Genomic DNA, 13912 nt, shown 5'->3' on the forward strand with positions numbered 1-13912 from the left:
GATGTGTTCCCTGCCAACAGTGGCGTGCGAGGCCAGTTGTCCCTAGGATGGCAGATCTACCAATAGCTCGTCTCCAGCTGCACAAGCCTGCCTTTTATTCTACTGGAATGGATTGTTTCGGACCATACAAAGTCAAGCAGGGACGTCGGACGGAGAAGCGTTGGGGTATTATTTTCAAGTGTTTGACAACTCGCTGTGTACACCTGGATCTTCTCTGTAGCCTTGACACAGATTCCTTTCTCATGGCTCTCCGCCGTTTCACGGCCCGTAGGGGCACACCCTTTGAACTTTGGTCGGACCAGGGTACCAATTTCAAGGGAGGAGAGAAGGAACTTAGGGAGGCCTTAATAGCACTTAACCCATCTCTTCAAGTTCTACTTGAGAAACAAAGGATCAGATTTCATTTCAACCCCCCATATGCCCCTCATTTCGGAGGAGTCTGGGAGCGGGAAATTCGCTCGGTTAAACAGGCTTTGCAGGGCTCCCTCGGCGCCCAGCTGGTCACTGCTGAAGTCTTACATACTCTGTTGATAGAGGTTGAAAATATATTGAATTCTAAGCCTTTGGGCTATGTTTCCTCAGATATTGCCGACCCTGACCCTGTGACCCCAAATATGCTCCTTATGGGGTGGCGAGACTCCTCTTTGCCCCTGGCCTCTTATCCGAGCTCTGAACTCCTTAGTCGTCGGCAGTGGCGTCATAGCCAAGTTTTGGCTGATCACTTTTGGTCTCACTTTATTAAGCGTTACCTTCCCCACCTGCAAGGCAGACAGAAGTGGCGAACCCACAAGGAGGATCTGCAAGTCAATACGGTTGTCATGATCATGGATCCGCAACTCCCAAGGACTCTATGGCCTGTTGGTCGCATTACAAAGGTGTTACCAAGTAAGGATGGCCATGTCAGGACGGCTGAAGTGAAGGTACAGAACAAGTGTTATGTCCGCCCAGTTTCTCGACTCATTAAACTGCCTGAAATCCCTGAGGACCCCCCACACGACTCTTCCTAGTATGACTCTTGGGAGTGGCAAAACCTTACAGTATTTGGGGGCGGCTGTAGAAAAGAGTCAACTAGTCAGCCACCTTCCCCTCCCCCTATTACCATGGATTGGATCCACCCCTCTCACCTGCTCTCACTCATCACCAATCACACCTGTCTTCACTTCCAACTCATTAGAGGCCTGCTATAAATAGTGCTTGAATGCCTGTCCCTCCTTTATTGTTTGTCAGCAGCAGCAGCAGCAACAGCCCCTCTGTCGTGGGGCCAGCAGGCCTTGGTTATGCGTCAATGAATAAAAAAAACATAACCGTGAAGCCGCATCACCTCCTTGCTCAATCAATCATGTGTGTGCAACGGAAATAAAATGGCTTAAACGGAAATCACTTGTCCAACATTCTTGCCGATGTGCCGTGGCGATGTTACATAACCTTTAAACCAGAACTCTACCTTACAGTATGCATGTACTGTATGTATCTAAATTTCAATACAGCAATGCATTGATGTTAAAAATAAAATGTACTTGGTAATTTGCACTTTTGAATACTTAGTATTTTTAAAAGCAAATATTATAAAATATATTAAAAATATAATATATATATATATAAATATTTAACTCAAGTACAAATTTGACCACTACTGATCTGAAAGTGTACCACATGGACCCTAACCCATTAATAACTGAGGATTTTAATGTGCAGCTGTGTTTCTCCCTCAAGCCTACTTTAAACTTTAATGTACGATGGCACAATGTGTTTAAAGCTTACATTTTTTTTGCCAAGCAACAACGTCCCATTAACTCATTCACTGCCATAGGACGACTTTGACAACTTTTTTCTAAAGGCCCAGACTGCCAAGGACGACTTTAGCACACCATAACCAGGAGATAACGTGATCCAAAGATTTACTGCTCCATTCACTTCCTGGTTAAAGTATTTGGGAAATATTCTGAATCTCGGCTCATGTGTTTTACTATGTATCTTTGGCAAGATATACTATTATTATTTTTATTTTTTTAAATACATTTTTATCCCACGATTTTTGTAACCCATTGGCACCCGGTGCGAAAAGTGATCCTGGGCGCTACACCAGCCCTACACCAGCGCTACACCAGTCCCCCACAGCCTGGCGAGGCCAGGGCAGAGCTCATGCTTCCTTCAATGCATGAGAGCCAACTGACCTTCTTGTCACCTTACAGGGGCGAGTTTCCCCGGTAGGACGTAGCGCGTGGAAGGAACACGTTATTCCAACCAGTTCCCTTCCCCTCCATCAGGCGCCCCGGCTGTCATGGGGGAGGCGGTATAGTGACCAGGATTACTACATGTTTTTGTGAGGATATTAACTACCCTGGGAGACACGGGGAGAACATGCAAACTCCACACAGAGTAGGCCCTTTCGCCAACCCCACCTAGGGTATGGGCGCTGATGACGAGGAGGAGATGACACGCCCCCCAGCGCCCACAGCGTCCCCCGGCGGGAATCGAAAACATTCAATGTTTACATGTTTGAAAGTGAGAGAGACTTGTCCTCAATTAGCATTTGCTATCAGGAGTAAAATAAAGTTTGAGTTCATGAAAAATAAATGACTTTTTACCTTCTATGGTATACGGGTCAATTTTGACCCGCTAACACCAAAGATGTCACTATTTTTTAATAATATTAACATTTCTTAAACTCTTCTTACTCTCAAAGTTTTTTGGAAGTGTATTCTAATTATTATTCTTAATTATTCCATTATAGCTAGATAACATCATTATCCATTGTCTTCATTACAGGAAATGTAATGAGTGAATTTTAACCTTTTTTACAATTGAAAATGACATATTGAAAGATGAAACCCTAACCATAACCCAACATAGTATTTTAAAAAGTGTTTACATGGATATGAATGCATTACAAGTCAGCTATGAGGTGGGAGAAATAAAATTAATGAAAATAATTATTCTTTGAGTATTTTGGGCTGAGTTAAATCACGGGTCAAATTTGACCCGCTAACACCAAAAGTGGATGCAGGTTTCTAACACAATGCAAGGGTTAATCAAGCATGCTGCATGCTCATTGGCTCATAATATTTAATCCTTAGATATCAACATTTGGTGTCGAATGACAAGGGATTTTTCAGTAATCGAGAGTATCGAATCTGTTCAATGAATGAGTAATTTGAGAACAAGATAGAATACAGCAACAGTTTACAAACAAATAATAATGTATAAATAAATACTTTAGTATATCTTATCCTAGGTCCTACAACCCTACAATTCCAACTATCATGCTATTCATTTAAACTTCTGACTGGCTATCACACTGGATGTGATAGCTGGATGTGTTTTGATTTAATGAATAAAAAAGTATATACACTTACTTGGTGGACACTTCTTCAAACCTTGTTTCAGCCAACACACTCCAACATGGTCAAAACTGGGGGTGAGGGAGAGACACAGTCAGTCCTGTAATTTCTCTTTGAAAATGGCCGTCATAACCACTGTAGCCTCTTTCTAATCAAGTGACTGTTTCCAATGTCCAAAACACATTGATATCTCTTGACAAACCAATATTGTTATATTATTATAAATAATATTCACATTCTCAGTTGCCTAAGCATCTCCCCCATTTGTTTTAGGACGACTGTACTTCTATTCCATTTTGGAATGGAGATTGGCATGATGTATAGAGAAAAAGGACGGGCCGATGTTTCCTTTTCGCTTGATATTGTTTGATGGAGAGACAACCATGATAGACATGAAAGTAAACCCTTCACAGCTAATAGAGAATTTTAAATTTTAAGAGTCGGTTCAGAATTGACTAAGTACGGCTATAGTTAAATGTGAAGTTCTTTCTGCTCTGGGCGCCCGTCGCGGCCAATGTTTCCTTTTTGCTTGATATTGTTTGATGGAGAGACAATACAATCAAGATCCATGTACCTAATGAAAAAAAAAAACTTCACAGCTATTAGAGAATTCTTTAGTTTAAGAGTTGGTTTAGAATTGACTGAGTACTGCTTAGTTAAACTGCTGGTGTCCATACAACTTAACATTTCTTTTTGCACACTAGCGGTATGCGGAGTCTTTTTAAGTCAAGGTGCATAACAGCAGATACCGCATTGCACCTTGCATAATAGGACTTGCACATAAGATGGTGGCGTTATCACCTAAGACGTGGATTTAAGACGTGCGTAATAGGGCCCTGAGTGACATGAAGTCATCACAGTGCAGTGTGAGAGCACGTTGCTCTGTTTAGGGGGGCGGGGGGGGGGGGGGGCAGGCCCGCTGAGCTGCTAGCCAGCCACAGCCAGCGCAGTGCTTTCACTGCTGCAGCAACACTGACTGAATTGAATTGAAATTGACTGTGGCTGGCCTGGCCTGAGTTTAGGAGATTTTTTTTTTTGCTGCAGCACTTAAGCGCTGCGCTGGCTGTGGCTGGCTGGCCTGACCTGATGCAAAGATGAGAGAGACAGGCAGGCCACTAAGGAGGCAGGCCACCGGGAATAGTCCCGGTCCTCCCGACGGCCAATCCGGGCCTGATCAAGTGTCTTCATACCTGAGAGTTTCAAGGCTGCAGTTTTGATCCTTCTGTCTAGCAGACAGCTGCTGCACTTCTCTGTCTCCTAGATGATTGTTGCTAAGGTCCAACACTTTCAAATGGGAGGGGTTGGAGATCAGAGCTGAGGCCAGAGAACAACAGCCTTTCTCCGTGACCAGACAGCCTGACAACCTGCGCGCGCACACACACACACACACACACACACACACACACACACACACACACACACACACACACACACACACACACACACACACACACACACACACACACACACACACACACACACACACACACACACACCCCCCTCTACTGTATGACTGTACACACAAACATAAGTATGCACATATACATGCATACACATAGATAGCTACTCAAATATACATATACAGTGCAGTTTACACATACTGTATATCGATGGCCAAAACGCAAAACCTCCTATCTGAAAAATTTACATTGTTGGGAAAATGAAAAAGAAAACTACAAAATGTTGTATCTTTTTTGCACAATGCTATTTTTTTATGAAACCCATCACATAATTCACCGTTTCTGGATTTCTGGATTATATTACAATATTATATGTTAATTACACTGATCTCATATTGCAAATGCAGATAGGAGGTTTTTCCCCACTTTTCCTGGATAATTCTGCAGATAGGAGCTTTTGCACTGTGATGTTAAGTGATTGCATAACTAAATAATGATAAATAGTACAGGCTGTAAATACATACATTTACAGCTGCAAACAGTTGCATCAGTGGTGTGGTCTAGGTTTGTTTTCTGAGGTATACAATAATCATTCCCTGCACGAGATGCGCGTGGTCGTGGGTATACGCTAGCGCATTTTCAATGGATGAAATGGTTAGTAGACTGTATACGCTTTTTTCCAAAAACAACAACAATTAGGTGGACTACAAAACAACTGGCCCAGGCACCCCTCGACATAATCCCCCCTACACCCTCAACTCCACCACCTGAAATACCCCCCCACTCCCACAACCCCCATTCCCCCCAACCAGCACAACACACCCCCCAAACCCCACCCACCCAAACCCTCATGCCCTCCAACTCCCCTAACTCACTAATACAACTGGATCACCAACCTTTTGTCCGGTGTGGATAGTGGAATAGTATGTAAGATCATTGAATGTCTTAAAGAGCCTATAAGCAAGGAGGAAAGACAGATGCCTTGACCCTAGAATCACCACAGCCAGGGAGGAGATGAGAGCAGCACACAGGGACTTTGTCGCTGACCAAAAAGGAGAGGGTCTGAGGGAGGAATATAAGCGGAGGAAGGAGGAGCTATATCAAGTGTATGCAACTGGAACAACGGGAGCTGACCCAAAAGATCAGGGACATTAAAGAGGTGCATGTTAACCAGAAACATGGCAAGAGCTGGAAGCTCATCAATGACATTTCTGGCAGAAGCTCTTCTCAGACATCCAAGATCTGGGGAGAAAGCGCAGAGGAACGAGTTGAAACATGGTACCAGCACTTCAAAACACTCCTAGGAAATCCTCCTTCAACCGAAGAAGAGGATGATCCGATGCTCCTGTCTTCCATGACCTTCCCAAACGGTTCACCATGGATGAGTACCAGAGGGCCAAGGCTACTATCAAGTGAGGCAAGAGCTGCGGGGAAGATGGAGTGACAGCAGAGGTTCTGATGTATGTGCCCATAGACGAGGTGGTGTTGGATTTTATCAAGCACACACGTCTAGCAAGCTGCCAAAGCTGTGGAGCAAAATGATCATCGATCCAGTACCAAAGTCAGGTGAACTCACCAAGGCATTACACTCACAAGTTGCCAAGACGGCTAACAGGAAGATCCTCAACCGTCTTAGACCCATCTTAGACCCTGTAATGAGAAACTTGGGCAGATACTGGTGCTGAGGAGGATACTGGAAGGAGTAAGGAGCGGAATCTTTCAGTGGTGATCACCTTCATGACTTCCAAAAGGCTTTTGGCACCATCCACCGGGGGAATCTGATGAACATTCTCCGGGCCTATGGAGTTCCTGAGAAGATGGTTCAGATGATGGAGACAAGCTACTCGAGGCAGTCCAGGACTTCTAATAACCTGGGCCTGGACTGCTTCAATGGAACAGGACCTGAAGGTCCGGGGGGCACTTGACTGGAATGCCTTGCATGGGATGAGGAGAGTGTGGAAATCAGACTTGGGAGAAGACCTCAAGAGGCGGCTGTTCGTATAGCTACAGTGGAGTCAGTACTGCTGTATGGGGCTGAGACATGGACCGTCACAGCACAACAGGAAAGGGCCTTGGATGGAGTCTACACAAGAATGCTATGAATGGCACTAGGAGTCACATGGACGGACCACATCAGATATGTGGTCCTCTACAGGAACCTACCATGGGTCACAGACAAAGTCAGAGAGAGAAGGATGAGGCAGGGCACTGCGTCAGGGACCCATAACTAGAGGCAAGCAAACTAACACTATAAGAGCCAACCCAGGGCAAAGCCAGGAGAGACAAGAAGTGCACCACCTACGTAGATGCACTTCGGCGTAACAGCTTAGCCAACAATACTGTAGAGCTCAAGACCCTGATGCTAGATAGGAGAGTTTGGAGGGCAGCGATTCAGGAGTCCCAAGTTGGTGTTGGCTAGACCACACTCACACATCGCAAAGACCCTATTCTATATGATCCGGCCTAACTGACCCATGCCCCCCTCAACATAATCCCCCCCATACCCTCTACCCCTAGCCTCGGAAACCCAGGCTTTTTTTTTTGTTACAAAAGAAAAAAAGCCTGGGGGAGCGATGCAAGAACGATGGTCTTGGACCTTGTTATCTCCTAACCAATCAGAGTGCAGAGGGGCGTCGCTCTAAATTTGGTGACGTCAGCGTGCTCCGTGCACAGGCCGAGGGGGGAGGGGAGGGGAGGCGGGGACATAGATTGGTGAAGCAATAGGAAGCCACGCACAAATCCAGGCGGCTGTGTTTGGGTCCGCCCTTCAAGACCATGGATTGAGCTCGTAGCCTCAGGCTACTCTACCCCCAACTCCACCACCTGCAATACTCAATTCAATTCAATTCAAAGGGCTTTATTGGCATGAGAAAACATACGTTTACATTGCCAAAGCAATGTAAACGTACTCCCCCACTCCCACAACCCCCCCCCCCCCCAACTGCCAGCCCACTCCTCTCCACCTCCATAACTCAAAACCCCATCCCACTTCAGGGGTCCCGAGTTGGTGTTGGCTAGACCACACTCTCGCATCGCAAAGACCCTATCCTGTGTGATCCGGCCTAACTGGCCTATGCCCCCCTCAACATAATCCCCCCCATACCCTATACCCCCCAACTCCACCTACTGCAATACTCCCCCACTCCCACAAACCTCCCCCCCCCAACTGCCAGCCCACACCTCTCCACCTCCCTAACTCAAAACCCCATCCCACTTCAGGGAGTCCTGAGTTGGTGTTGGCTAGACCACACTTTCGCATCACAAAGACCCTATCCTGTATGATCCGGCCTAACTGGCCTATGCCCCCTTCAATATAATCCCCCCCATACCCTCTAGCCCCAAACTCCACCACCTGCAATACTCCCCCACACACAAACCCCATACCCCCCAACTGCCAGCCCACACCTCACAACCCCCATAACTCAAAACCCCATCCCACCCCATACCCTCATACCCCCAAATCCCACCCAACCCATTACCCCCACTCCCAGAACCCCCGGTCCCCATGCCCCCAACCAGCACACCACAACCTCCAAACTCCACCCACCCAAACCCTCATGCACCCCCCACCCCATACCCCCCCAACCACCACCCACACCTCCCACACCCTATAACTCCAAACCCCATCCCACCCCCATACCCTCATACCCCCCAACCGACACACCACAATATTTTCACAGGGTTGTTGGCTGCCACGGTGTTCACGTGTGATTTTGATCTGCAATTAATAGAAAATCACGACAATGACGTTCACATTTAAGCAGCAATGACAACCTCTCACCACAAGTTCAAAATGTTCAATGCCAAAACCTCCTATCTATACCTAAAAATGACCTCCTATCTACATAGATGCACATAGGAGGTTTTTACCTAGAAATAGTTAGGCTTACAAACAAACATTATTTTTGTTAAATAATGCTTTTTTATGTTCATTTTGAGATCAAGACATTCTACAGTACTGTATCAAGTATTACCATAATTTTTTTTTATCAACTCACACTCTTGGTGTGATAAAAGTGTCACCACCTGACACTAATCATTAGCAATCAACAAGGCAATGCAATTAACTTGACAGAGTTACTAACAAATACTTAACTAGTAAGGGGGAAGACACTTTTTTATTTTGAAAATAATAGATGACTACAAACTGAAAGACATTTAGACGGTCTACATAACATAGAATTCCCAAGTTTCAGCTCTGTCTGCTGCTCAACTAGTTCTGGTGCAGATAAGAGGTTTTGCGCTTCAACATTCTAGCACTAATTGGCACTGAACAAGATAGGAGGTTTTAGTCAAATGACTTTTTCTGACAAAATGAGGGGCGGGACTATCTTGCAGACAGACTGAGCATGTGCAGCATAGCCTATAGTCCTCATCCACAGTGAAATCCGAAAATCATGAAATTTGCACATAGGAGGTTTTGCATTTTGGCCATCGATATGTATGCATATACTATTTAAACATAATTATGAAATAACACATGAAGTGAAGTTATTGTATACACTTTTACACTATGCGTGCGTGCGTGCGTGCGTGCGTGCGTGCGTGCGTGCGTGCGTGCGTGCGTGTGCGTGTGTGCATGCTTGTTCAAGTATAAGTGTAGCTGTACATCAGCAACAAATGCCTTGTGCTGCCAGTAAGTTAAGAAGGTACACAAGAATGTAGTGGAAAGGGGAAGAGAAGAACAGATACTTCTCAAATGTCACGTCAAATAAAAACTGGGAAATCTTCAGTGTGTGGCTTTGCTATTCACTGCCTCAAGGTACTATCATTGTTTTGCTTGCAAATGGAGTGAATGGAGCCTTAAAACTTGTCGGCAAGCTAGTCAATAAAATACACTTGATAGCCTGTAAACAGAACAACGTGATGTAGCAGAATGTCTATGAAATCAGTATTCCAACAACAATGTTTCTTTGTATTCATTCATTCATTCATTCATTCAGACAAGCCTAAACTCTATAAATTGGGTTTGTGCAACTTTTTTAGACATCTATTTGCTATCTTAACTAGCAATAGACATAGAATAGCAATAGACAAGCAACGCTGTGCCAGTAGAGCTGATCCAAGCAGGCAGGTGACCTTTGGTGCAAATTGTTGTTCTACTTGACCCCAGTAAATCAGTATGCTGGTGATTTGCAACTCTCCTACTACACTGACAAGGTTGAGTTGAAACAGTTGTGAGGGTAAACTCCCCATGTATTTATACAAGGATTTAAATGTTCACTTCTGGAACAGGGACCGGCATACTGACCTGAGAGTCTCCAGTATACAGTGCTTACTCGCCAGTCCAGCAGAGAGGAAGTCCAATCCTCTATCCTGTAGATCATTGTTGCTGAGATCAATTTCTCTCAAACTAAAGCTGGAGCTGAGAACTGACGATAACTCCTTACAACATCTCTCTGAAAGGTCACAGCCACTCAGCCTGAAGAAAAAATAAATGATTATTGTATTATATTTTCTATTAAAATAAATAACATAATCTTGAATCTAACCAGTTATTATCAGTGCACCTACTGGGCTCTGTTGGAGGCTTTGACCACTGGCAACAGCCTCAGAAGACACTCCTCTGAAGGAGAGTATTTCTTCAGGTCAAACACGTCCAGTTCTTTTCCTGATGACAGCAAGATGAAGACCAGAGCTGACCACTGAGCAGGAGAGAGCTTGTCTGTGGAGAGACTTCCTGAACTCAGGGACTGTTGGATCTCCTCCACTAGAGAGTGGTCGTTCAGCTCATTCAGACAGTGAAACAGATTGATACTTCTCTCTTCAGAGGGATTCTTCCTGATCTTCTCCTTGATGTACTCAATTGTCTTCTTATTGGCCGTAGACCTATTTCCTGTCTTCACATCAAGCAGTCGTCGTAAGAGAGTTTGATTGGTCTCCAAAGAGAGGCCCAGCAGAAAACGGAGGAACAAGTCAAGGTGTCCTTTGGGACTATCTAAGGCCTTGTCTATAGCAGTCTGGTAGAAGTGCTGCTCCTTGCCTCTAAATAGCTTTGACAACTTGGAGGTTGACAGTACGTTGTCATCATTGTTGATGAATGACACAAAGGCATAAAGAGCAGCCAGAAACTCTTGAACACTCAGATGGACAAAGCAGAACGTCTGGTCCTCGTACAACCCATGCTCCTCTTTCAAGATCTGTGTGAAAACTCCTGAGCACACAGCGGCATCTCTGATATCAATGTCATACCTTTTCAGGTCTTCTAAAGTGAAGATCAGGTTGCCATTTTCCAGCTGGTCAAAAGCCAGTTTTCCCAGAGACAGGATGACATCACTATTCCGTGGATTCGGATCAGAACGGGTCTTAGTGCTGTCGGTATACTTTTCATCATTATCTTTGGACAGATTCACCGTGAAGTGGATGAACATCTGAGTCAGGGACTCTGGTGTTGCTCCTTTCTCGTCCTGTTCTCCTTTTCTTAACACATTCTCCAGAACGGCAGCAATGATGGAACAGACGACTGGGATGTGACACAAGATGTAGAGGCTTTGTGATTTCTTGATTAGTGAGAAGATTGTTTTGGCCACATTCTTATCACTGAATCTCTTCATGAAATACTCTTCCTTCTGAGCATCAGTGAAGCCTCTCACCTCTGTCATCCTGTCAACATAATCAATGGGTATCTGATCGGCTGCTGCAGGTCGAGTGGTTACCCAGATGTGAGCAGAGGGTAGCAGGTCTCCCTTGATGAGGTTTGTCAGCAGCACGTCCAAGGAGGCTGGCTTTGCGACATCGGTCAAGATCTCGTTGTTCTCGAAATTTAAAGGAAGCCGACTTTCATCTAATCCATCCAAGATGAACACAACTCCAGACCCGTCAGAGCTGCAGAGTTCTGCTTCCTTGGTTTCGGGAAAGTAATGATGAAGAAGCTCCAACAAACTGAACACCTTGTCCTTCTTCCTATTCAGCTCTCGGAAAGTGAATGGAAACATGGAGAAGACATTCTGGTTGGCTTTGTCTTCTGTCCAGTCCAGAGCATACTTATGTGCTAAGACTGTTTTACCGATGCCAGCCACTCCCTTCGTCATCACAGTTCTTATTGGGTCATCTTCTCCAGGTAATGTTTTAAACAGGTCCTCAAAGCTGATTATGTTTTCTGGTATTGCTGGTTGCATGGATGCTGGTTCAATCTGTCTGACCTCATGTTCTTTATTGACCTCGCCACTCCCACCCTCTGTGATGTAGATCTTTGTGAAAATGTCATTCAGAAGTGTTTTTTTCCCTTGTTTTGTGGACAAAACCTTAAACTTCTTCCTCAGATTAGACTTGAATCGTTGTTGAGCAGCAAGAGTTTCTAAAGGACCAAAGAGCAAAGGACATCAGTAAGGACATGTTGTGTTAAGTGTGGAACACAGATAAGAAGGGTTGGTGATTCTCAAGTTAACCACTTAAACTCTACTTAAACTCTACTCAGCAGATGAAGCTCACAACGCATCATGTGGTGTTACTGCAACGCGCTGTGAGCTTGTAGATCGGTTATTTTCGCTGAATTTCATCTCAGAAGAGGGTTCAATTGGTTAACACTTCCATTGTGTTTTCAAGTTTAAATAGGTAAAAAGTACCCTTTACATTTCTTTATTGGAACAAGTCTTCATGATATCCTCAGACACAGCTATTTTAACGCAACAAAATGAATTACCACCATTTTACTTAATGGTCTCTACAAAAACAAAAGTTACATCTGTGGTGTTAAGGGTAAAATTTGAACCGGCAGAGAAGTGTGGCTCAATTCCCCCCAAATAGTCAATATTAAATGTTTACATGTTTGAGAGTGAGTGATCTTACCCATGCTCTCCAACAGGTGGCGTTCGTGTTGTTTAAGGGCATCGTAAAATGCTGCTTTGACGTTTACCCCCCCTTCATCTGGCATCAATGTATACAGTAGCCTCATTTGGTCTATGCTCGTCTCCTGGGCTTGAATCTTGGCACGGAATTCATGATGGACCATTGATCCTAGACTTTTTACAATAGCCATGACTGTGTTAACCTTTTGAATCAACTGTTCCTTGTTCTGCGTCACAAAAGGTGCTGTTTGCAAGAAGAAGGGGGGAAAAAAAGAGTGGTTGAGAAATGCTTCACATAGTGTAGCAGTATGTCATTATGAAATGGGACTCTTGTCATTATCTAGGGAGAATAACTTTCATAGCTTAGCAGTAGGCTATAAATACCAAATTAGCATTATGTACCTTTGTGTGTGGAGCTGTTGACAGAACCACCAATGTGACCAGAGACGGTAGGATTGTTAGCCGAGTCTTCTGATGGAAGTTCAGATCCTGCATAAGGGGAAGAGGATAATGAAGTGGGCTCTGTGAGGGAGCATGACATTCATGCAGTAGAACTATTGTCATTATCTGCGGAGAATGACATTCATATCTTACCAGTAAATACCACATTTGCCTGGTAACAAATACATTATGTACCTCTGTCTCTGTCTGGGGAGTTGACAGTGATGTTGATATTGACAGAACCACCAATGTGACCAGAGATGGTGGGAGACGTCACTATGCCTCCACTCTGGGCTATGACTTGAGCTGGAGGAACTGCTCGTACCACTGAAGGACCTGCATAATGCAATCATCAGTGTTAACTGTTAATAAAACTCTCAGAGTGTAAAAATGATCCCATTCAATGTTACAAACTCTCAGAGAGATAAGGTAAATGCAATAATTACAGCTTGACTAACACAAATTATTGTAAAAGCAGAGAAGGCTTTAAAAAAGACTTTGAACAGGGGATAAACACATTGATATGAATTCAGGTAATTTATGTAGCTGTACAGCATTTTAAAATAAAACATTTAACTGTTCCTGAAATAAAGAAAAGTCTTTCTGATAATGTGTCGCAATAATGTCACTAGAAATGAAAATTCTTTAAACATAATATAGCCTAATTCATCATTTTCTTTCTTTCTACCTACCTATCTATCTGTTTATTTTCAAATGTCATTGTTACCTGGACAGTCCTCATCTGATGGAAATTGAAGTTGCTCCATTGTGTTCAGGATCTCCACTGAGGACAACACGGCTCCCTCCTGGTCACATGTCTTCACTCTGTCATCCATTGATTCACATTTACTTCATTGATCTCTTAGTCATAATATAAAAGGTAAAAAAATAAATACATAAATACATCCGACAGGATAAAAAGCTTCTGATTATCAAAACATAG

General features: G+C 44.1%; 1 protein-coding gene across 3 annotated transcripts in view; it reads right to left on the reverse strand.

The window, feature by feature from the left end:
• LOC308080138 (protein NLRC3-like) overlaps positions 1-13912 on the reverse strand; it is a 60873-nt gene that overhangs the window by 17006 nt on the left and 29955 nt on the right. For all 3 annotated transcript variants that reach the window (XM_080421904.1, XM_080421906.1, XM_080421905.1), the window contains 8 exons: positions 13697-13794; positions 13165-13305; positions 12931-13017; positions 12530-12772; positions 10256-12038; positions 9993-10163; positions 4532-4705; positions 3357-3412 (listed from right to left, as the gene is read on the reverse strand). In XM_080421904.1, the coding sequence (XP_080278030.1) occupies positions 3357-3412; positions 4532-4705; positions 9993-10163; positions 10256-12038; positions 12530-12772; positions 12931-13017; positions 13165-13305; positions 13697-13736 (2695 nt within the window). In that variant the 5' untranslated portion in view covers positions 13737-13794. The remainder of the gene's footprint in view (positions 1-3356; positions 3413-4531; positions 4706-9992; positions 10164-10255; positions 12039-12529; positions 12773-12930; positions 13018-13164; positions 13306-13696; positions 13795-13912) is intronic.

This window comes from Gymnoscopelus braueri, assembly GCF_963280865.1.
Source record: "Gymnoscopelus braueri genome assembly, chromosome: 24".
NCBI lineage: Eukaryota > Metazoa > Chordata > Actinopteri > Myctophiformes > Myctophidae > Gymnoscopelus > Gymnoscopelus braueri.